This window comes from Accipiter gentilis, chromosome 9, assembly GCF_929443795.1.
Source record: "Accipiter gentilis chromosome 9, bAccGen1.1, whole genome shotgun sequence".
Classification (NCBI taxonomy): Eukaryota; Metazoa; Chordata; class Aves; order Accipitriformes; family Accipitridae; genus Astur; species Astur gentilis.
In genome coordinates, this window is record NC_064888.1 from 7,512,995 (window position 1) to 7,536,050 (window position 23,056).

The window sequence follows — 23,056 nt, forward strand, 5'->3', positions numbered from 1 at the left end:
TAGCGGGAAAACAATAACTTGTCCTGAAAAAATACATAAGCTTAACTTACTGAGTTTCCCTTGCTCTTCTAAGCAACCACTATTTATATCATGAAATTCAGCAGGAAACATAAGGAAACCTATGGTATTAGCTACAGGGTCCTCTCCATAAGGTAGCATCAACTGTGCTGTGTTAATGTAGGAGGTTCCCTATGTGAACAAACCTGAGCAAAAGAATCCGGTGAAGCACTTCTTTTGCATCTTCTTCCTGCTCACAGTGGCTGAATTCAATACTATAATCAATGCCCTAAAGAGTTTAATTAAGAAACTGGAACATCTAACAGAGGCTGCAACTCCAAAGAAGAGATGAGAAGAACCCTAATTCCCAATGATATCCCACGTCATTCAACATCCAAGTTAAAAAAATGATCTTACTTTTGACAGTTGCTGTTCGGGTGCAATTGTAGAGGATGGCTAACTCCCCAAATACTTTGCCAGGTCCCATGGTGCACAGCTTCACACCTTCTTTTGTCACTTCAACCTTCCCATCTGTGAGGGGAAAAGAAAAAAAAGAAAAAAAAAAAAAGACTGTTTTAAGGGGAAATTAAGTTCTTTCAGACTTAAGTTTTAAAATGTATTTGATTATACTGTGAATAAAAACACAAGAGTCCTACGACTTGAAAACCAATTAAATGTATTATGAAGGAGAACACAAACTCAAAAAAAAGATTAAAAACAACTGTTGCGTATATAAGCTTTCAACACTTGAGGTTTTTTAGTGGGCTATCCGTACAGTCAGGAAATACTAGTACACTAAGCTCAATGGGAACTTTGTTTCATGTAATACACTTTCAGGTGAAATTTTCTCCAATTTTTGTATTAAAAAAGGAAAAGATTTAGGTCTTTAACACCACATATGAAAACCACGGAGTAATTTTGCTCATTTTCACTGAGAAACTAATCCCTGAGAGCACTCATCCATGAATAACACAGCTATTATCAAAGGAAAATTACTTTGACCTGTGGCCATTATTTAATTCCCATCTCACTGTACCTTTCCTTTTTGAACATTTCATCTTACGTGAGCAAGACTGCTTTATCTGCTTACCAATACTGTGCCGAGAGGAGCCATGTAAGGGGGTTTTAAAAGCAAAGCTTGAATGGAATGAAAGAGCTCAGGGCCAGTCTGGGAGTTTCAAAGGACATCTGAGGAACAAGAGCTGGGAGAAGGGAAGGAACTGAAGATGGCCCCACCACCTTTTGCGCACACAAGTGATGCCATGACAAGAAGCATGGGGGGAACACGGGGTTATCACACCTACAACCACCATTTAGGCTGTAACAAATAAAGTGCAAGACTGAAAAGTGAGAATTTCACATGTTATCTGTCACTAAAAAGTCTCCTCTCATCCGAAATTGGGAAGCAGAATGTTAAGGGATCCTGCTACACCAGTTCACAGTGCCTCACTGACTTGCTTTCTGTGGGTCTATATGTGGCAAGAGGGAAGATCAGCGTTTACAGGCTCTTACCTGCCTTACGGCTATCTGCATTTGTACATTAGATACCAAACTGGGCCTTGAATGCTTGCAAAAATAAGTAACCCCAATTAATTTGATAAGAGATTATACAACCCTACCTCCTGCAGAGGGAGTCCAGAGGTAGTCACCACAAAACAAGACCACCATCACAAAAAGAAACTTCTCCTACATAACACACATGCTCTAAAATACAGTCCTGTCAGCCCTATGTACCTGTGTGTAAATCTACACCACTATACCCATGATACCCCGCAAAGCAAGAATGACTCCAGCCTAGCCATGCTACTACAAGAACGCCACACCAATGAGAAAAAGCAAACTTTGACGACTTTGAAACAAGTTTAGACACCATATCCCTACTAGGCACATAATATGATAATTCGAATTCAGCAGAAAACGTCAAATATTTCCATAGCAGAATAAAGAAAGAGGGTAACGGTATGTAGAGGTGAATGGAACAAGGTATTGTATTAAGGCAGGGCAAACTTCAAAGGGTGCCTTTAAATGCACAAAGTATTTTGGAGGGAGAGAAGTCTTACACTGTCTGGTGCCATACATCCCCAGATCTAGTGCTCATTAAAAAAAATCACATTTTAAAAAAAAAAATCTTGTTATTTATGAAACTAAAAGTTATTGTTTGATAAATACCATGACCTAAAGGTTACCTGGCCTGTGGGAGTGTCAAGATTGCAACAGTATATTCTGTAATACAGAAGCACAGAGAGTTTGGGGGGGGAAGGGTTGTGTTTATTAAAATTTCTTTATTACAAGTTATGACTAATAAGAAAAGTCTGTGTGTATATATATATAACATGCTACTATGAAATTACTACCAGAAAGCAAGTATATATTTCAGTTTCAAGAGCAAGTCTCTAAAACTATTACTAGTAAAGCAGCAAATATACTTATAATTGATTACTTATGTAAGTACATGTGTGTGTATATATATGTATACACACACACACACACACACTTTATATATGAGGAGAAAAAAATGGCATTTCCTTTGGGAGACGCTGGCCAGTTACGGTGGGCTGGCAGTCGCGGTGTGCACAGTTCAGCAGGTAGAAATACATAGGATGGCAATGTGTAAAGGCAAACAAAGTATAAGGATATGGCATCCATCACGTTGAGTATTAATACTAGCCATTGATACTGCACAGTTAGCACCTATTAAAGGTCTCCCAAGTATGCACTAACCTATATTCACACAGTAAGCAATGACAGAAATACTAAAATACACAATATAATACTTCGGGGCTAATAAATAACCCTGAGAATTATATTCTGAGGTTGCTGATTGGTTATTGGCTTCAAATTGACCCCAATCCCATTCGTTGTATAGGCTAACTTCCCTTTAAAAGTCAATTTCTTTTTATAATTTTTTTTTATAAATGCTTGATTCATTTGTTCATATATAGATATTTTTCTCAAGAATGAGCAAAATCAAACTTTCATGGTGCCTCACACACTTCAGAGACTCCTAAATGATTTTGAAGAATACTTTTTTTTTTAATAGAACTGAGTTTCAGCAGAGCTGAAATGGGGATATTTCTGCAAAAAGCTCTATAGAAAATATCAGCAAAGGGACTAAGTTTACCTCACTTTTAGCTCATGAAGTCATAACCAGTTCCAGAGAAAAACAGCCAAATCTGAACAGTAATGCACAAATAGATCACATTATTCAAAAGCATTTTGAGATCTGTGCCACTGCTCAAGATGTCATCTGCTGCTTCGCAAAGCAATCCATGCGGATCATTCATCTTTGTAAGAAAGCTACGTATATTCCCATATTCCATTTCTTTTCTTATAAGGACTTAAAAATAAGAAGCTGGGTTCTGACTCTTACGGCTCAGTGGGGGGTTTTTTGGGGGGAAGCATTTCTCACTCTACTAAAAAATCATGTGGTTCACTCATGATCATGCACGATAACAAGTCAATGCTTCATCATTCGCAGATGCTCTCCAAGGATTGAGAGGAAGATGAGATGAAAATTCCCATGAGGGAGAGACCATGCTGGAAAGGAGTGCCTTGGCGTTGGAAGGAGCTCTCTGGAGTAATACACAGAAATCTTAGCTCAGATCCCATCAATTTACAGCCTACTTTTCACATGTAGAAAATTGAGCTCTCATTGCCATACCCTGAAGACAAATCCCTGCCTGATTTTGGCAAAGGACTTTGAGATCTGGGTTGGAAAGCATGATGTTGCACAGATTATTTTTACTACAGTCTTCACGATCCTTTTACTGCATCAACCACTTCCCCCAGTATGGAAGAAGCATATTGGTGAAGAAATTAAAATACTAATTTAAAAAGCATAGAGAAGACTTCCTAGCAAAATATGCAGATACAGGCAAGAATGTGACAATGATGGAAATTACGTCGTTTCAGAAAAGCCTCCCTAAATCAGTTTGAACATGAAAGCATCCTCTGCTCCTGCAAAGCAACGATGACTCTCCTCCTCTAGACCCACAGCAGAAAGGAAAGGTTTCACTCACAGGAACACAAGCAATGCCTTAGAGAGGCTGTATTTTACATGCCCACCTTGTGACCAAGTGGCAGCTCTCTCCTCAGGGTGCAAAACAGCTCTTGGTTAATCCCAAGTGACCCTCTTGCTACCAAAAGGCAGTGCCTTGGCACTGGGGATGCATTACTATTGCAAACAGCAGCTCACGACGACACCGTTTCTGCCCTGCGCTAAGCCCAGGGCACAAAGCGCACTGCAGCCTGGTCCACCTCTGCACCACAAGTAATGCAAATTAAAGTTTCTGGGTTAAAGTACGCTGCCTTTCACCTCTCCTGGTGTTTAATGGGGTGCCGTGGGGTTGTCCTCGTGGGGTTTCCAGCAAGGATGAGCTGCTCCTTGCTCTCAAGCTTCGCAGCCTCTGGACACTGCCAAATGCAGTCTCTAAGAGATCTTTAGGAATGAACTGACCAGTTTGAGAGGTGGTCAGAGCACAAGGAGCCACTTGAGTAACCTTTGCCTTGGTCCACCACCCCCAGCTACAAGGCTGAAGATTCCAAGCCCACCTCTGCTGCTCCTTCTCCCCTCTTCCAAAGCTCTGCGATGCTCCTGATGCTAGAGCCAAGCAGCTCCCCGGTCCTCCTCAGACAGCGATATTCTTCTACCAAGCCACAAAACAGTCCGCAAAAGACTTCATTAGACAAACTCAGCTGCTGCAGGAGAAAATAAATCTATCTTTTTCAAAGTACATAAGAGAAGGATTGAACGGAACAGTAGCCTGAGGAAGGCTGGAATTGAAAGGTTAAGGTATTCGATCTTTGACACTACAGCTAGAGGAGAGATATGGGTAGGCTGCTTCTCTTTCAGTAGGGTTTAGTAATAGATGTGCTGTTTAATTACAATTTATTGTACTGGAAAAAGTCTCCCATTCTCCTGTCATGTAATTAAGCAATCTGGAACATTAAACACCTAACAATAAACTCCCCAGACCGTGAGCCAAATTCACCTCTTGTGGAAATAAAGGGTCTAACACAGCTATAAACAGAAGGAATTTTACCCATTTTCTTTTCCTAGCCGGCAGCCTGCGCCGTGCAGTTTTCCATGTATGAAATAAATTGCTTCCTTTGAGGGATCAACCACATAAAGAAACCAAAAGAAAATAAATACAATATTGATCAATTAATGGAGATGAATTTGCAACTTCCTTTGACATCTCCATAAGACAAATACTAAATAATGCAAGTGATGCTTTACTCGAGGCAAGAAGATTGGAAAATGCTGTGTTTATGCCAAAATATTGAGCATTACTGAATTCAACTTTTATATTTAATTTACAGCTGAGCTGATTTTGTGGAGCTTTAGCTTGCATCCAAACTATGCATTTTTCTGTCAGCTGTAAAAAACTATTCCATATTGAGGGAGGAACAATGCAAGTTTTTTTCATATAGACAGAGCATAAAATAAAATAAAATATAATAAAATAATAAAATAAAATAAAATAGGAATCTGTCTTCACCAGCATAGAGGACTTATCAAGAGTAAAGGCTGGCAGCTGTATTTTGGTGGCTATACTTTGGATTCCCCTCAAGTCCCTATTCTCCTCCATTCCTACATGGACAAAATATGCCCTGATATCATCTGACCGATGAGTCACTTCATTAATGGTCCTGCAAGCAGTGAAATGGGCCTTTGCCACATCACGTCGGCGTTTCTGACGCACACTTTCAGCAAGGCAAGTTTTATGAATCAATTCTCTAGCTCAAAGGGTGCCATCCATTTGGCTTTCTCACAACAAATATGAGGAAGTGACCGGTGTGAGGATACGTAAGAGAACAATACCTCCAGAAGCCACCAGCCTGCTCCCCGTAGAAATAGCTGCCAGAAGTCAGTTTAGCCATGCATAAACTCAAAATATTTTGGGTTTGGCAGACGCTCAGAAGGCTCAATCACATGGGAGGCTCTTTTTCCAGGCTCTGTTATTTGAATCACGTCCCACCTTTGGCTAAATAAATTTTTATGCTGGGAATTTTCTACCTTCATTCCTTGGATTCAAAGACCAGCAACCTTCCTCTTTTATCCTCGTTTATTTTTCCCAGTGATCCTCCTGGACAGTAAAACCTTACCCTCATTCCTTTGCACAGATTTTTATATAAATGCCATTCAGGAAGGCATAAAATTTCTGCACTGCCAAACATTTTTGCCCTCTTTCCCATCTATTTTTTCACTTGTCAACCAGAACTCGCAACTTCTCTTAGCAGCTTGTAAATTAGCTGAGGAAACAAGAATTATTTGTGGTAGGTGCAGCTAAATTCATCCATTCTTGCTGCCTCCTAATATGTTCGCGGAATGTTGTTTGCACTGTTACTCGTGCTTAAATGCACTGTTCAACTCCAACGGATGCAACTCCCCTGAATGATGAACAGAAGCCTTGTAGTAAGTGCGATGCTCCTCTTGGGCAGCTACAAGTAAGTCCCAGCTGCTACCAGTAAAGCATTGCTTTGAAAAAAGAAGTGTGTTATAAAACTATAGCAGCCTCAAATCACCAGGATGATCTTGTACCCCACCACCGAAGGCAGCTCTGTGACAGCTCTGGAACAGCCAGTTTTGCAGTTTTATACATATGGCTTTTGGTTGTAACTCAGGTCAGCTTGAAAAACAGAGTTGGTTTGCAAGATTTCAGGGAGGTGCAGTAAGACTTTGGGAAATGAAGCTTCTCCTATAAAATCCACGAGGGAACAGCTTCCCTTGCTGCCCTGGTCCCTACCATGCGTTTCCCAAGACCTGGGACTCTTGGCCAGAGCCATGCTTTTGCAAATTAAACTCTCTGTGCTAATTACATTGTAGTTGCAACTTTAATTGCTAAATGGCTAGTTGACATCAGAGCCAGTCCGATTAAGATGTGTTAATATTTGTTTGTTTCAAAACACAGACCAATAATGGTCTGCGTTATTCACGGGGTTGTGCCCAAGCCACTCTGTCTTAACTGTGGTGGCTGTAGAGTATTATATTTCCTAATGATGAATATTAACAATATTAAAAATAAATCCATGATTATTTTTTTTCTTAAAGCCCTTCTTAAAATAGGCCGACACTGAATTGCTCTCAGCTGGTCTTCCCCAGCCTCACATTTGTGGCATCCGCCCAGATCAGAGCATTGCTATCCTGTGCTCAGGCGATGCAGTGAAAATAAAACCACAGCTGTCAGTGGGCACGGCTCGTACCTTTAGGCTGCATTTCAGGAATGATGGAAATAGTTCCTGGGAAATAGTCTATACATGGAAAATGGTCTTATAAGCATTTGCTCTGACAAGTTATTGCTCTTACAAGTTACTGTATAGCTTCCCTAGGATGCAAAGTTAAATATGGGTTATTGTTAGCACAGAAAAGTAAAAATGCAGATGATTGAAGCACATAGGAACAAAGCAAGATCAATTTTGTCCTGTATTGTAACACCAGCAAAGCACACAGGCCATATTTGTTTTGATGAGGACATTTGGTGCTTTGTCGCTTTCAGTCCATCCAATTAAACATTACATAATATCTTTGGCTGAACTGCACCCAAGTTCCTTAAATAAATCGAACGATAAACTAAATTGCACTAATGTGACTCTCTCAATTAGTAGGATAATTTTTTTCTTGCAATAATTAAATGGTCATTTTCTCTTTCTGGGCACAGAAGAAAACAGATTAAGTTGACTTGAGGAATTTGTCAGCCTGCGTGTAATTTATATAATGGGCAAAATTCTTGTGGTGCATTACCAGCTCTCCCTTTCTCCTCCCAGCTCAGAGGCACTAAAGCCACTTGCTATTTCAAGTCAAAGTCTTCTATGACTCATAAGCGTAAATCAGCCCCTTAGTTTCTTAAAGATAAAAGAATATCTGATAGGATATCTAAGAATCCAAAGTGCATTTCTATACAGCATGAGGTTTCAATAACATACACTTTCTTCTGTTGTCCAGTAAAGCCTTTAACATTAGGAAGGGGACAGTGACATTTTAGCTTGTATTTCTCTATTTCTGTTCCTGGATATAAACAGGAGACATCTGGAAGGCCTAGTTCTTTATTTTCAATTGCATATCCCAGCAACGCCTTTGAGACATGGATAAAAGTAATCGTTTTTATCATTATTCACATTATTGGTTCCCTTTCAGTTCCTAGACCCTTAGGAAAAAAAAAAGGCAGGTTCTCCCGGGAGGATACTAATTATTCATTGTACCTCCATGCAAGTTTAAAAATAAAAACACTTCATATTGCAGAAATTAGGAAAAAACAAAGCAGGGTTCAGCGTGATCTCACATGTTCATTAGGATATAGATTTCATCATGCAACTCCAAAATGACAGGAGGCGTGGGAGGGGGATTCCCACAATTCAGTGTAGAATTCATGAATGACTATTCAATATTTTATTTCACCCGTGCTGTTTCACACTTGGACTGCAGCTTTATTTGTTGGATGCTATTCAAGCTCTCCTCTGAAAACAGAACAATAATTATTTGTACTTAGTTTTCTTTAGAAAATATCACTACAGATCTGTACATTTTCCTGAACAATACTGCATATATTTCAAAAATTGCACCTGAAATGAAGCATGAGTTATCCCATCAACACAGTGACAAGGGCATTTAGGTCAGAAGCACCCACTTCGGAGTGTCCAATAGAAAAGACTCAATCTTGAGTTTAATTTATTTTAACAATACTTATAATATAATATAGTCTTTGTATTCTGAAAGCTCAACTCCACCAACTTTAAATATAGCTTTCAAATATTCAGCATGTTGGCAAATCATAGTTTCAGCTCAGAAAATGGGGAACTTTATTAAACCCAAACTTTTCACAACCAGCTGGCCTCAGCCTTACTGGCATTCACCTTTGGCACATGCAAAATGGAAACGGGTTGTCCCTGAAAGCAGCTGGCAGCTTTAAGCAGTGCCTTGCTTTGGCTTTCCCTGCTATCCAATGTCTCCTTCTCTGGAAAACTTATTTTCTCCAGGGTTTTACAGACGACAGTCTGCTTCATTATTCACAGCTCCATGAATTACTCACAAACACAGGCCATGTAAAGAAAGCAATAAAACTTAAGGTGGGGGAAAGAAAAGAAATAAGAAAATCAGGGGTTAAAGCTGAAGTGATGATCTTACACTCCTTGCTTGTTCTGGAGCTGTCTAATAGGAGGGATTTCCAGTCAGCTGTTTCAAAGTCCAGAGATGTGCACCTGCAATCTGCTTTAACAGGATGTCATTAATACTGCCAGGTCAATGGTTATCAAGTTACAAAAAGGCAATGTGGCATTACAGCTAGTCATCAGCAACAGTAGGCTTTTTATAACCAAATCTTGCAAGCTGAGCTAACCTAGCGGCTCCTACCAACAGCAGGCTGCTTTCTTCCCTGTCCCAGTTTCCATCACTTTCCCAGGAAGCTGCAGAGACCAGTTTTAGTCCTTTTGGTCCATGTCTCATCCCACCCCAGTATCACTTCCCCAGCATCCCCTGCCCTCACCAAGCCAGAGCTTGCCCTGATCCCATGCTGCTTCTCAGCCCATGCACATGTGGGAACTGTAAGTCCTGATACGTTTATCTCTTACCCAAATTTGGTTAAGTTCTGACAGAAGAAGGGGAAAGAAAAAAAAAAATAAATAAATACACATTTTTCCAAATTTTAAGTTGTGTTCCAAAACATGGCAACATTGCAATTGTTGCAAGAGTGTTTTGAATATGGAGAAAAATATAATTTTTCCTTAGATGCCTCCCTGGAAAAGACTAAACAACTTCTGACATTATTTTCCAGAACACTTTCATTTTAAGCTGGCATCTGCAACGTAAGTTTAAAGCTCAACCTTTTAAAGTTTTGCAAATGACAGGGAACTGAAAGCCGGTCTTGACAATGCTCAGCACCTGGTCAGTCTTGAGAATAATAACACCGCAGAGTCTCATGTGTAACATACTTATAAAAGGCCTGAAAGTAAGCTTTTTGCTTTTTAGATAAAATCTAATGACAGCAAGGTAAACGAAGCAAGACATGAAGAGTTACAACGCTCAAACCTGCTGGCGTAACCAGCGAAACTACCACAAGTCCCTTCGCATGCCCCAGTAAACCCTTTCAGTTGAACGACCTTATTTCACCTCCTATAAACACTCTTGGAGAGACAGCCTGAGTCTGAGGAACCAGTGGGACAGTCTCCCCCAAGACAGCGTATCGCCAGCTGCTCTGCGGCAGTGGAGAAGAGGGAGCCGCTGGGCTCCCTGACCCGATTAACCTTGTCTGGGGTTAAGCAGACGAGACATATGCCAGCTTCTCCAACATCAGCGGAAACCCATGCTGAGATGTCCACAAGAGATGTCCAAAAACCAGTAAGTATCTACCAACCTGTGCTGCCCCACCTTGCCTTGCTGCTTGGGACCTGCTAGCAACATGGGGGAAGTTTTGTTGTGCCTCTTCAAAAATGGCACGCTATGACTATTTTTTAACATTCGCTTTTAAGAAATGGTTTTGCAACTGGGCTTGAGAGAGTGAATCAAACATGTATAATCTCAGCAGCCTGAAGCAGTGAATACCGGTAACACTTCTTGGATTGCAATCAAGACTTACTCTAGAGAAAGGATTACTGGAGATAACGGCAGATCTGCATCCGAGTTTCTACCCTGTCTGCAGAAACGTTTCGAAAAATACGGAATGGAAATGAAGAAGGTGATCGCCAAAATCTGTAACAGCAGCCTAGGGGCAGAGAGGAGCTTGGAAGATTGAGAGCATCTGAAAAAACGATAAAGAAACTTTCTCTGGGCTTTAAAGGTAGGAACCAAAACCTAGATGGGAGGAAGGCAGGAAAGTGAAGCAAAGCATAAAGAGCAAAAGGCATACCCAGCAGAGTAAGGAATAATAAGCAGAATGACAAGAGACATAGAAGTGTGGCAGGGCAGAAAGAACATAACCCAGGGTAAAGACGTATTGAGTTGGTTGGTGGAAGAGAGCTCGGGAAGCAGTCAAAGCTGTCCCAGAGGTCAGCCCATCTTGAACAACACCACACAGCAATGTAGCCTGTGGACATGCACAAATAAAGCACCAAACAAGGTTGTGAGGCGAAAAAAAGTCATGCTGGAGACTGACGAACAGAAAGAAAGATCTGCCCAAAGCAACTCAAAGCAAGATTTCACTTTCAGAGAAGTAAAAGGGATGGACTGATGCTGTTTTAACACTTCAGATTTAGTTCAAGTGCCTCTATGGGTTATGGTTAAACCACCTTTAACATCCCCATGTGAAACAAACCTCTTGCAAAGCACCCTGCTAACACTACCCTTGAAAGGGGAAGCAAATAGTTACGGTCTGGCTTGCTAATGAATTATCCCAGAAGAAATACTCTGCCTGTGCAGAGATGTTAATTCTCAACTATCTTCTCTTGTGACCTTCACAAGTAAACTCTGCAGCCAAAGCAAATTAAATGGATAACTTACACTTCCAGCCACGTGGCTTCAGTCTGGGGGGATCTAAAACTTGGGGGTTTTTTTGCTGTTAGTATGATTTTTATTATTATAAGGATTTTGTTAATGGTGGAACCTAGAGGACCCACATCCTCAAAAACCATATAAAACATTCAAAAATATACACATATATATGCACACACACACATATATCCCCTCTTTCCAAGTTTAAATTCCAAGATCTTTACGACTGTAATATATATATGTTCAGGGGGATGGATACATGACCTCTCTTCCAACCTCAATTATTCTGTGACTCTAAATTACTTCTTATGTAAGGTTTCAGCCTAAAGGTGCGCATGTGGGATTTTGCAACTTGCATTGGCAAGCACCGTATGAGTTTGTTTGCAGTGAGGCTCTAAGACTACGTTAAAATCTGTAAGGCAGTGAAAAAAGCTGCTAGAGAAACCTCTTAAAATAGGGTGTGAGTTGGCAAACAAAGATAACAAGGACTCAAGGAGATAGCTATCGAGCAGACAGAGAATATGAAAAAATACAATTAAAGTCAAATCAAATTTTGTCTTATGTACAACATTCCTGAAGATTATTCAGGTGTTTAAAAAAATATTTATAAAAAAAAATAAAAAGGAAGAAGCAAGAAGCCAGTTAGCGCACATAGGAAATGTCTGTCTGGGCTAGATTTGTAACAGTCAGCTCAGAGAGTACTAACAAAGTATGGAGTCACACAGGTGCCTTGCAAGGCCATAAACCTCTTCCCTTGGCCACAACTCGTTACCAGACACTTTTTGTCTGTCACAGCACCATTAAATATTAGCATGAATTTCTTGTCTACACTGCACTGATTCTAGTTTCTCCCCCTCAGCTGGAGAGACTCCCAAAAAATCAACAAGTCTGCTTGATTCACTGAAGATTCTCAAAAAATGATGGACTGGGGTGCAGATGGAGGCTCCTGAGTAGGATTCAAAGCGGCAGACTACGCCGTTACTCATGTAAGAACAGCAAGAACAGACCACGTTGACTGCATGACTACAGAAACCTCATCACCCAAAGATCAGCTGAAGGATTACAAAAATCCTGCCTGATGCAGTTCAGGATAATTTGCGACAGCAATATGTCTCGGTTTGCACAAATCTGTTTATCCTTGCTCTCAAAGCCCACGACTGCTGAGGCTGATAGACAAGATACGGCATGGGATGCAGCAAGACCCATTGCTCCAGTCGTGGAGCAGCACCACCACAAGCCCTTGGCTAGCCAGATTTCAGGGGTAGGAGTAGCCGTGGAGCTGGAAGGCAACGTACCGAGGCACAGCCAAACAGTGTGTAGGGAGGCAGGGAGAGGAGACTGCTGCGGAGAGGCATATTTAGGGTATACATACATGCATAAATACATGTATATATAACATAGTCACCCCTTAAACACTAAAGGATTCTTCACTGTCCCTCCACTGTACCAAGCTACCTGCTGTAGGACACTCATAGAGAAGCACTTCAACATAAAAGGTTTGCAGCTGCTAATTCCACACTCGCAATTTTCTAGTGGATAGCAAAGCGTGCCAAGAAATATTTCAATTGTGATTTACATGTTGGGGAATTGCTCAGTTTTAGTTTGATTTTTGAGGAATTAAAACAGTGAAGGTGAAATTCAAAAGAACACACTTTTCTGCAGCCAGTGCAAGACAGGACATGTTGCTGGTTCATCCTCATACGCAGTTACCCCATTGCTTCTGAAACCCATATATGAAAAAAAAAAGTGATCAAAGAAAATAGATGAGTTTCATATTAATCCTAGATAAAATACTGAAAAGCCTGAATACTTTAGGGGGAACATAGGGTTTGCTTGTCTAATTTGACTCAGTCTTACCTCAATAAATAATACGTTTCAATCTTAAAAGCAAACAAACCCAAGAACCTCAAATACAGACTGCTTTTCCCCCAAGCAAGTGATTCTGTGGAAGGACGCGGTCCACCTTGCCAAGCTGCAATGTTTGTCTCAAATTTCCTTTTTGGCTGAGCAGCTCTTAACCTGGAATTGTGACTGCAATGACACAAGTGCAAATTGCCCCTTTTTGGTGCTCAAAGCCTCTTGCAAGCACGACCCACCAGTGCATACACATGCTGATGGATATAACGTAGAGGACTCTGTTGCGATGGGAGGTTTGCAAGAACTAGACGGCACTTAAAAGATAAATTCAGCCCATGAGGAGTAATTTATTACCCTGGCTCACAGGAAACCCACACGGTCCGAGAACGCATCGTGAGCCACCTTGCCCTTGGGTACAGGTGCTTTCACATCAGGGTATTCAGAGATCCCTTCAGATAAATCCACACTTGATTTTGTTTCTTCAAGCTGTGCACACAATCTTTAGCAAAATGGGCCACAGCAGCCCCTCAGGCAACCCTGAGTTAGGGTGGGAAGCGTGAACAGGCTCCAGCTGTATTTTGAAACTCTTTTATAAGTGACACACCACCTTTCAAAATAGGAAGCAACCAGTTTTATGATTTATAAAGAGGGGAGGAATCAAGAAGGCAGGTCTGTAACATGGCAGCTGGGCTGGGAGTTAGATGAAGGAGATGGGTGGAGAGTGCTGACCCCGAGGCTGGCTCTGCTCCTGGTAGTACCAGCATCTCTGGTTTATGACTGTCTCCAAAGTGCATAGACTTAGTTCTCAAAAAACCAAAGCAACAGACAAGAAACTTTACACTCATCTTCAGGGTTTCCATAACAACACTTTTGTTACTGACATGTTTCAAAAGCTAAGAAACCCTGATTTATTTTTCTTTCTCAGGCCTTCTAAGACACTTCGTTAACTTCATCTCTCTTAAAACACTGAGATGTTTTCTGCTGAATACACTGAGAAAAGACATATTTTGTTCACCTGCTCTAAACAGCTGTTAGATTATGCTATCCAAATTTATTTTCTAGTTGCAATCCTCCTCCCTTGCTCTTTAGAGCTCTGGCTTTCATTTCCTGGCTTTTCAAAATATTTTTGAAGTATTTCAAAATGTTAGCCAAAAAAAAAAAAAAAAAGTTGAAGTTATAAACATATAAAACAGTAGAAGTGACCAGTCAACTTTAATTTCTTCTTTTAATTAAAATGAAAACCAGACTTGGTACGCGATGTGGTAAGTGATATCGGGACGTGCAGTCATCGCAATCTCTTATTCAACACAACAGAACAAAACCAGAGGTTGAGATCCCTTTGAACAGCAAAAACATGTTTCCCTTCTCTCCCTTTTTACCCATGATAATCATGCGCTTGAAAGGCAATGATAAGATACATTTTTAAAAAATTAAGACAGCTACTTCATACAGAAGTTGCAAACCCAGAAAAATAAAGACTAAATTTGATAAAAATCTACACACTGATAGTATTTTACACTATTATACATGCGTACACCCACATATAAATACACTCTTGAATACTGTTTAGAACATATAATTCATTTGACTGCCAAACACCTGTAGCTCTGAATGGAAATCACACTTTGGAAAGAAAAAAAATTGTTCAAGGGAAATCCTGAATAGCTCTTCCAGCCTCTGATACTGGCCACATCCTTGAAAGACACATTGTGGGGCTAAAACGTGCCCCATGGGGCAAATGAAAAGGCCCACTGGGCTCAAATGTACCTTGACATCAGCCAGACAACACACATGCCCTGGTTAGAGTTGGGTAAACAAGAAGCATGCCCAAATTCTAAGTTTTCTGGCCTAACAAAGAGGTAGCTGAAGGACGGGTAATGTCCAAATCCCCGAGCCCCATATAAAGATGCAGATTAGAGGACAGAGGTCTGTGCCAGACAGAGGAGGTAGGTACTCTTCACCTACAGCTAGCAGAAGACCGAGTCCAAAAATACTCAAGACCTGAATCAAGTTTCAAGGTAGAGATCCTGCAATAACCAGTAAAGTCTTTACCTCTTCCAAGCAGTACCACAATAGTGTGGAGTTCTTTTAGCTGGGTTTTAGCTGAATTCATTCAAGCGCTACGATGCTATAATGCTTTTAAAGTGCATTGCCCCATTAGCAATGTGGCATGTGCTGCTTCATTACGTCTCCCAACTCTTTACTATGAATGTTAAATAACACAGAGAAATGTAAGGATAATCCACCTGGGGGGCACCTGGAGATGACTTATTTGGTCCTTCCAGCCCATACTGCTGGGCCAAGGAGGGAGACTGGTGCCACCTTGGGCCATTTCCCTTCGCCTCGGCAGCTCTCTACCTGCTTGATGGCCACTGGGGGCAAGTAACGTGAAGGACTCCAGCCTGAGCATGTGATGTTTGTGTAGGCTCCAACCCTGGAGGTTTTTAGCACCAGACTGGATAAAGCCCCAAGCTGACTGCTCTGACCCTAGAGCTTGCTTGAGCAGAAAGCTGCACTTGAGACCTCCCAAGGTCCCCTCTGACCTAAAGGATCCTACAATCCTATCTTCCTCCTCTATATATAAAAAAGAAGAGGAGCTAAAATTATATTATTACTGTTACAAATTACAGCTGCACATCTGAAGGAAAAAAAGTAAGTATTCTTGGTATTTCCATTGTTACTGTCTTTGGAAATGTGGCACCTTATCACACAGTGCTCCGGGTGCCAAGTAACAGTAAGTCTAGATATATGACTACAGATCTCATGTTCACAAAGCACAACTCCTCTCTCCCCTATTTTCCATGTTTTACTGGTAAATAAATACCTAGGACGAGATTGACCTATGGCCCCCTTCATGGGCCTGGCAGCTGGAAGGAAAGCACAGACCACAACCCGAGCCAACCAGCAAAGTTCTCAGTTGACTGACTGGGATGAAGCAGGAAAAGGTCGAGTAAATCAACTTTTTCAGCTGACATGTGCAATGAGCCCAGGTTTCTGAGTTACACAAAACCAGTAGCATTTTGGTGTTTTCATTTCTTGTCCAGACACAAGAGTTCTTGAATAGTTGGTCAATAAAACTTAGTAACGTTTTTGACAGCAAAGTGTTACTGATAAAATAGGCACTTCAAAATTTTACTCTTTTTTTTTTTCCCACCTAAGGCAAAAAGTGAATGATTTCTTTTGAAAACAAATCCTTTTCCATTTCACAAGAATTACTCTCCACCAAGGGCACTGCTAGATTCCCAACCACCTTCAAAACAAACTGAAGAATTTTCATTAGTTACTTTAAGCTTCTAAACTAGAAATCAGTTGACCAACACACTGGTGTCATTCCTCTTCTTAGCCGGTTGACAGCCCTTCCTAATTATCAGATACATGCTCAGCCTTCCCCCAAGTCATGCTCTGCAGCAAGACCCTTGAGACGAGGAGATCGGGTCGTTAATGCCACAGACTCATCTGTTTTCATCTGTCAGGGCGCACTGTGCTGGGATCAGAGCAGGCTCCCATCAAGCAGATGAGGTCCTTGCAGGTACGGCAGTGGGACTTCTCCTTTTGCCACATCAGCGTCAGCCTCCAGGAGCGGCACATACAGCACTAATGCTGTTCTCTTCAAGCTTTACGCATAAAGCTTCTCCACCAGGAGTATGAGTGAATACGGTAATGAATGGAGCTGTTTTAAATCTTGGCAGGTGAGAATATCCTTGCTACACCTCCGGCTGGTATTCAATCACTTTACAGAAAGAGTGAAATGATCTAGAGACTCTCCACTGATCTGAGGCAGAAACATCTGCTGAAAACAAAACCATCTGATTCACTGAACAGAGCAAGGTTAGCAGGAGGAGAGAGCTGCAGTCAGGCACACATCCAAGAAAAAGGCTATCATTGGTAATGCAACGTAGGGAAATATGCTATTGGAGCAAATCGAGATTGGCAGAGGGTTTTTTGCTACGAGCCTGAACACCTCTCAGCTCTGTAAACAGGGAAAGAAATGTGCAGCGAGGGGACTTGTGAGCTGCTCCCCTTCCAGTTCCTATACTGCGGCCTCACAGGGAGATGAATCCCTGTTATTTAATTATTTTAGCCTGTTATTTAGTCTACTTTGCACTAAGAAGACTTCTAACTCTGATGTAAGACCTCAAAAGCACCCTGTCGGTGAAGGAAGGACAGTTTATAGCTTTTTTCTGCTAGGGAGAGAGGGGAAAATAGCACCACTGTCAGCACAAATTTTATAAAAAATGTCAAGTGTGTCATAAACCATCCAGAACAATCAAGACGTGCACCAGGAATACAAAAAAACTGTCAGTAGCAACCAAACCACTGACTCCTCAGAGACCCTCACGTGCCTGGAGGATTCAGGTTTCAAACTAAACTTGCAGAGGACACTTACCTAATAATGACTTCCATTTGTTTAATAGATTTTGCTCTTGTATTGCCCAGCACTGTTTCCCAAATTCACTCTCTGTTCATACTGCAAATGAGCGTAGCTCTCAAATCTCCATGGCTATCCAGAGCTTTTCAGGTGACACAGGCTGTTTTCTTCTACAAGCACAGCTCTAAAAATCAAGAGTTCACTGAGCAAGAGGGAAAGGATGCAAGACATATAGGTTGGATTAAACAGTCATTATGCCTTGCCTGTGCCTGAAAAGACATGATAGCAAGCAAAACAGGGACGCTTTGGGAAAGTGAGATGTTCTGGGCTATACTTTCTTCGTTTCTCTCAGCTAAATTCAATCCTGTCCCTGCTTTCTCCAAGGGGATATAAAAGCACTACAGAAAAATCAAAAGAGAGCGCAACAAGGAGAAATGGTTTGCATACAACTTGAAGAAAAACGAAGGCTGAGCTGAACATATTCCTGCCAGCCAGAAAGGACCATCTGCATTTCCTTGCTGCAGATCAGGCAGTCTCACCGCCAGTAGAAGGATTATGAGGCTGAAAAAATCAGCTAAAATATGGAGCTGTGTTCCTCTGAAGGCCACGTATGGAAGCCTCACTCCAGATGGCAGCTGACACCTGAGAAAGGGAAGAGGGGAGCTGTTTTGGAGAACATTAAGGAGTTAATAATTTGGAAAAAATACATGCACTGTGAACTTCAGGAGGTCATTTGGTTCAAAGAATAAAATGCAGGAAGAAAGTGAGAGAAATTAAGTATGTAAATAGAGTCATTATTCCGAGACAGAGAAAAGGCAAATGTATCATACAGGAGCTACTTGTTTAGACGATCAAACATCATCACCTAAGAATCAAGGTGGCAGGCCTTAGGCAAGAAACCGGGACTTAATCTAAACTAAATGTTTCATTCTTCTACCCCTCCTCTTGCAGACCTGCATATTCACATTATATAGCATTTTTTCCTACAGCAGCGGACAGGCACACTGCTAAAGGGTGTCATGAAAGTTGTTAAAATTGCAGAGTTATGTGTTTGGTAGGCTCAGGCGAGAGTAGCATGTGAGTCCAAAAGACACTTTCATATACAGAAAATAGAGCATAGGCACATCTAGCTTAGCTTTGGTAAAGTGTAGGCTCTTCTTTCTAAAATAAGACTAGAACTAGCTCGGACTTACACTTTTCTTAAAAGAAGGGCCAGTCTCCTTGCCTGGTATCTTGGGAAAACCCAACAGAGTGGACCTTTTTTCAGCAGATGTACCAGGCCAGCTGTAAGCACTTAGAAATCCTTCTTTCAATCTCATTTTTACCAGACCTGCTTTTCACTTTTGTTTTTCTCTAGAAAATCCAACATTGTTGGTGTGATGTTCCACACCATGATGGAAAACATGCACCAGAAAAGCCTGCTGTGTAGAATGCACCTCTGCAGTTATCAGAGATGTATCAGCTCATAAGGTGGCTGAGGATTTCTGAACCACACCAAGGAATGGGAACAAATGGCCATATATAAAACCTACACTGTACTTTGGAAAAGAAAACTTAGGGTAGGGGGCAGCAGCATTTCTGGGAATAGATATCCGAGGGGCTGGAGATCAGACTAATAGGGGCTGCTCATGTTGTACATACATGACAATGTTCCCCCTCCTCCATAGACAAGACAACCTAAAAGGGCTGTGAGGATGTTTGGAGACATTTTATACAATAGTGGGTACCATCCACTTGAAATATCAAGGTAAGAGTAATTATTTATTCTTGTGAGGCTTGCTGGGTGATCACTGCTAGAGAAAGATTGCTTTGCGGTACAAGCTCTTGTTTAAAATCAAAGTTGACAAATGGGAAAATTACAAGATTGGAAACACCTTGTAATATAGAGGGATGTGATTTCTCAGTCAAATGTATTTGAAGTCTCTTCTGAAAACATGAGCAAATTGAGTTTTAATTAGTTTTGCATACATAAAGCACACGCTGAACTTTCAAGTAGCAAAGCTTCAGTTCACTCGCTGCAGCTGCAATTTGCACTACTCCAGGTTAATCCAATGTCTACTCTTTAAAAATCTGAAATAGATACTTTTATTAGATGCTACTTCATGTTTGCAAACCAGCACATTGACTTGGCTCAGTCAAATGTGATTTATTACTGTCTGTAGACATCAGAGAGAAGCAAGAATCAGCGCACTGACATTAACTGATGGAGGAAATACAGACTGGCAAGTCCCATTTTGCTTCTGCGTTATGTCACCAGTCTCTTGACTGTGGAAAAGGGGGAAAAAAATCTGATAATGCTCTCTCTGGGCATGCAATTTCAGAAAGCGAAGCAGATAGATCTGATGATCTGCCTACAAACAATTTTTCAGCTCACAGTCAGCAGCTTTGTGCTACGTGGTGCAATGAAGCAAGTTTTCCTCAGCAAGCCAGAAGCAAGTTTTGGTATTCCTATTCAAATGAATAGTACACGAAAAGCATAAGGGCCAAACATTAAAGCTAAACTTCCCAGGTACTAGCGCATCAGCCAATAAAATCAGACTAGGAGTTTTGATTTTGGATGGGAAAAGGGCTTGGCATGTTTGAAATTTTTTTCACATGGCAAATGCTTGCTTTTATGTCCACATCCCAGGACAGCTGCTAACAGGTATTTCAATATGCGGAAGCCCAAAGCACGAGCACCTAACGCTAAACATTGGCAATTCATTTCTCTTTCAGTACCACCACCGGGATGGCAATTATAATCCTTTTTCTCTGCTTGGCCTCACACTTCTTCCTGCCGAGAATCTTCCTAACTCCTATATATCCACATTTGATGCCTCCCTGTATCACACAAAGAAGCTGTATGCTTGTCTGGAATACTGCAGCATTTACTGTAAGAACACAGCCCAAGGAGTCGTCCTGTATTTCACCAAAATGCAAATGATGCACCACTTACTTCCCCATGAAGCCTTCTGTGTGGAAAAAGCCCCTTCCCCTGGGGCCATTCCTGGAGCGAAACCCAAGAGCTCTGCTGGGTAATCGCCAGCACCAAATATTTTTGTTCTCATTTGTGCAGACTAAAAGGCTGCAGGCTTTTCTCCCCAGTGTGGATGTGGACACTCACACCTAGGCTTTTTTACCCATCCCCATTCAAAACTTCTTGCAAATCTCAGCTAAGTCAGGTGATGCATTTGTTAGAAGGCATTACATGAAATGGAGTCACCTTCCCATATAGCCATTTGAAAGAGCACTTTAAAGCATCTATACTCAGACAGCAGTGGATGGGATGCCTTCTGCTTGCTTCCAAAACTGCTTCTATCCTCCACTGCAAGCAAAACAATAGCTTTTATCAGCCCAGGTTTCGGCACAAGGCAGCATATTTGCTCATCTGAATCAGTCTGCCAAAGAGTTTAAGTGTCTCTCAGCCCCTCATGCTGCAAAGGCCATTTGTTGCCCAGACTTCTTCCTGGGGAAGAGGAAGGACATGATGAACAGAGCTCAGAGAGTGCTTTGGGTGTGAAATTCAGAAGACTTGGAAGAATCAAGGCCTAATATATAGCAAACACACCAGTGCCAAGAGCTCTGGGTGAGTACACACAACAGTATAAGTCAGAGAAAGTTCATACTAGACTGAAGTCTGTGGATGAAGATTAAAATTGCAGAAGACAGCATTAGTTGAGGAAGAACATACACAAAAGAGCTGGAAAGGTTATGAACAAGAACTTCTGAAAAAAAGCAAAAGAAACACAGAACCACCCACAAATCTCATTTGCTTTCTTTTACTTCTCTGTGAGTACAGAGGGAGATGAGAGGAGGAGAAAAAGCCAAAGAGGGTCCCAACTCTGAACTTTTACAAAGATTTTTCCTCTGAGAGAGGTTATTTACTCCTATTCATAGGAACATCATTGTATTTTCAAGAACTCCCATCTATTTCCCAAGAGGATATATTAATTTCTCTTCTATTGAGCAGTTTGAATAAAGCTTCTTTCTTCTTCTCTGAGTGGCTGCCTTCCTCCTACAACCTATAATTGCCCTGACACTTCTCGAGGTTTTTAATAACAAGTATATAGTGTTATATTGAACACCAGTGGATAGAAAACTGTATCTTGCACAACACTGCAGAGCCATAAATACAGATGATGATTATGGGCTTCTCTAGTGCATTGTATTTGTCATCGAAGTGGTGCAACCTATCTTATAGAGAAACACAGTGAGGATACTCCAAACTTACCCAGGGGAGAAAGCCATGCTCCCTAAAAATCAATTTTTTAAGCTCTGGATGGGCAAGCCCTTTCCACCTGATGATGTCACAATTAAACACCGCCTCTGCTAACGTGATTTACTCTTTGGAAATAGAAAACGATACCATTGTTGATAAATTGTTGATCCATCTTTCAGCTTCAGCCTTTGCAAATTTGATTGTATAAAATAAAGCATATAGAACTTCCTCTAAGCAACTACAGTTGAGAACAACTGCTGGGTAAAACAGGTTGTAACAAATAGTAAGCAGAAACCCTACTCACCTTCTGCAATATTAATTAGCAAAGGATTCATCTCTAATGCAGTTGTCACTGCCTCCTAAAGCCAAGTGAGCCCTCCCTGCTCTACATCCTACGAGAAGGGTGTATCATTTGACACAGCGATATTCAGCCTCCACACCACCATATCACTGGAGGCTACCGAAGTCCAGAAAGGACAGGCTAAAGGGAGAAAAGGATACTGACGTAGGCTGTGCAGTACCAAAGCCATTTGCTGCAAACTCTGGATGACACCCGGCATCCAGAAGACCCGATCAAATCACAGTGGTTTATACTGATGTGCCTCTTCAGACAACATGGCTACAGAAAGTGGTACTCCAACCACATGAGAAGCCCTCTACATGGGCACCGAGATGGAGAACTAAGACATGGACATCTTCAGCGAGCAAATGAAATTACACACAACTGATAAGGCAGCACATTGCCAAAAATCTGCAGCCAAGGACACACCTCAGAGTACGAAAAGCAGAGCCAAACCAAATGGCAGGACCAAACTGGGGAAGTTGCTCACTGATGATCATAAGACTGTGCACGAGCAGAGCACGTTGACATTTCTCTCCGCTGCCAAAGCATCCTCAAGCCTGCTGCTGTGTCTGTGCAGGAGAGGTGAAGGGGTACATTAGATACCTTTTTGATGTTTTTCACAGTGAAACAACACAATGACTCTGCACCTGGTGCAGGATACCAGCCTAAATGGCTCCTACTCACACTTTCTGGCTCTCAGTAAGGACAGGATCACTGCCAACTGAATTGCAGGCAGGTAGTTCATTGTGCTGCCAGCTGAAACATGAGGTCTGAAACTGAATAAGCGATGTCATGCTGAGCCATTAATAAGGAGAGAGAGCTGGCTGACAAAAGCAAAACCACTTCTAGCTACTCTTAAAGACCCCCCTC

At 41.5% G+C, this 23,056-nt stretch overlaps 1 protein-coding gene across 2 annotated transcripts in view; it reads right to left on the bottom strand.

Annotated features, from left to right (window-relative positions):
- The window catches only part of PRKG1 (protein kinase cGMP-dependent 1), a 527,620-nt gene that overhangs the window by 331,115 nt on the left and 173,449 nt on the right, over positions 1 to 23,056 (bottom strand). For both annotated transcript variants that reach the window (XM_049810177.1, XM_049810176.1), the window contains exon 3: positions 415 to 528. In XM_049810177.1, the coding sequence (XP_049666134.1) occupies positions 415 to 528 (114 nt within the window). The remainder of the gene's footprint in view (positions 1 to 414; positions 529 to 23,056) is intronic.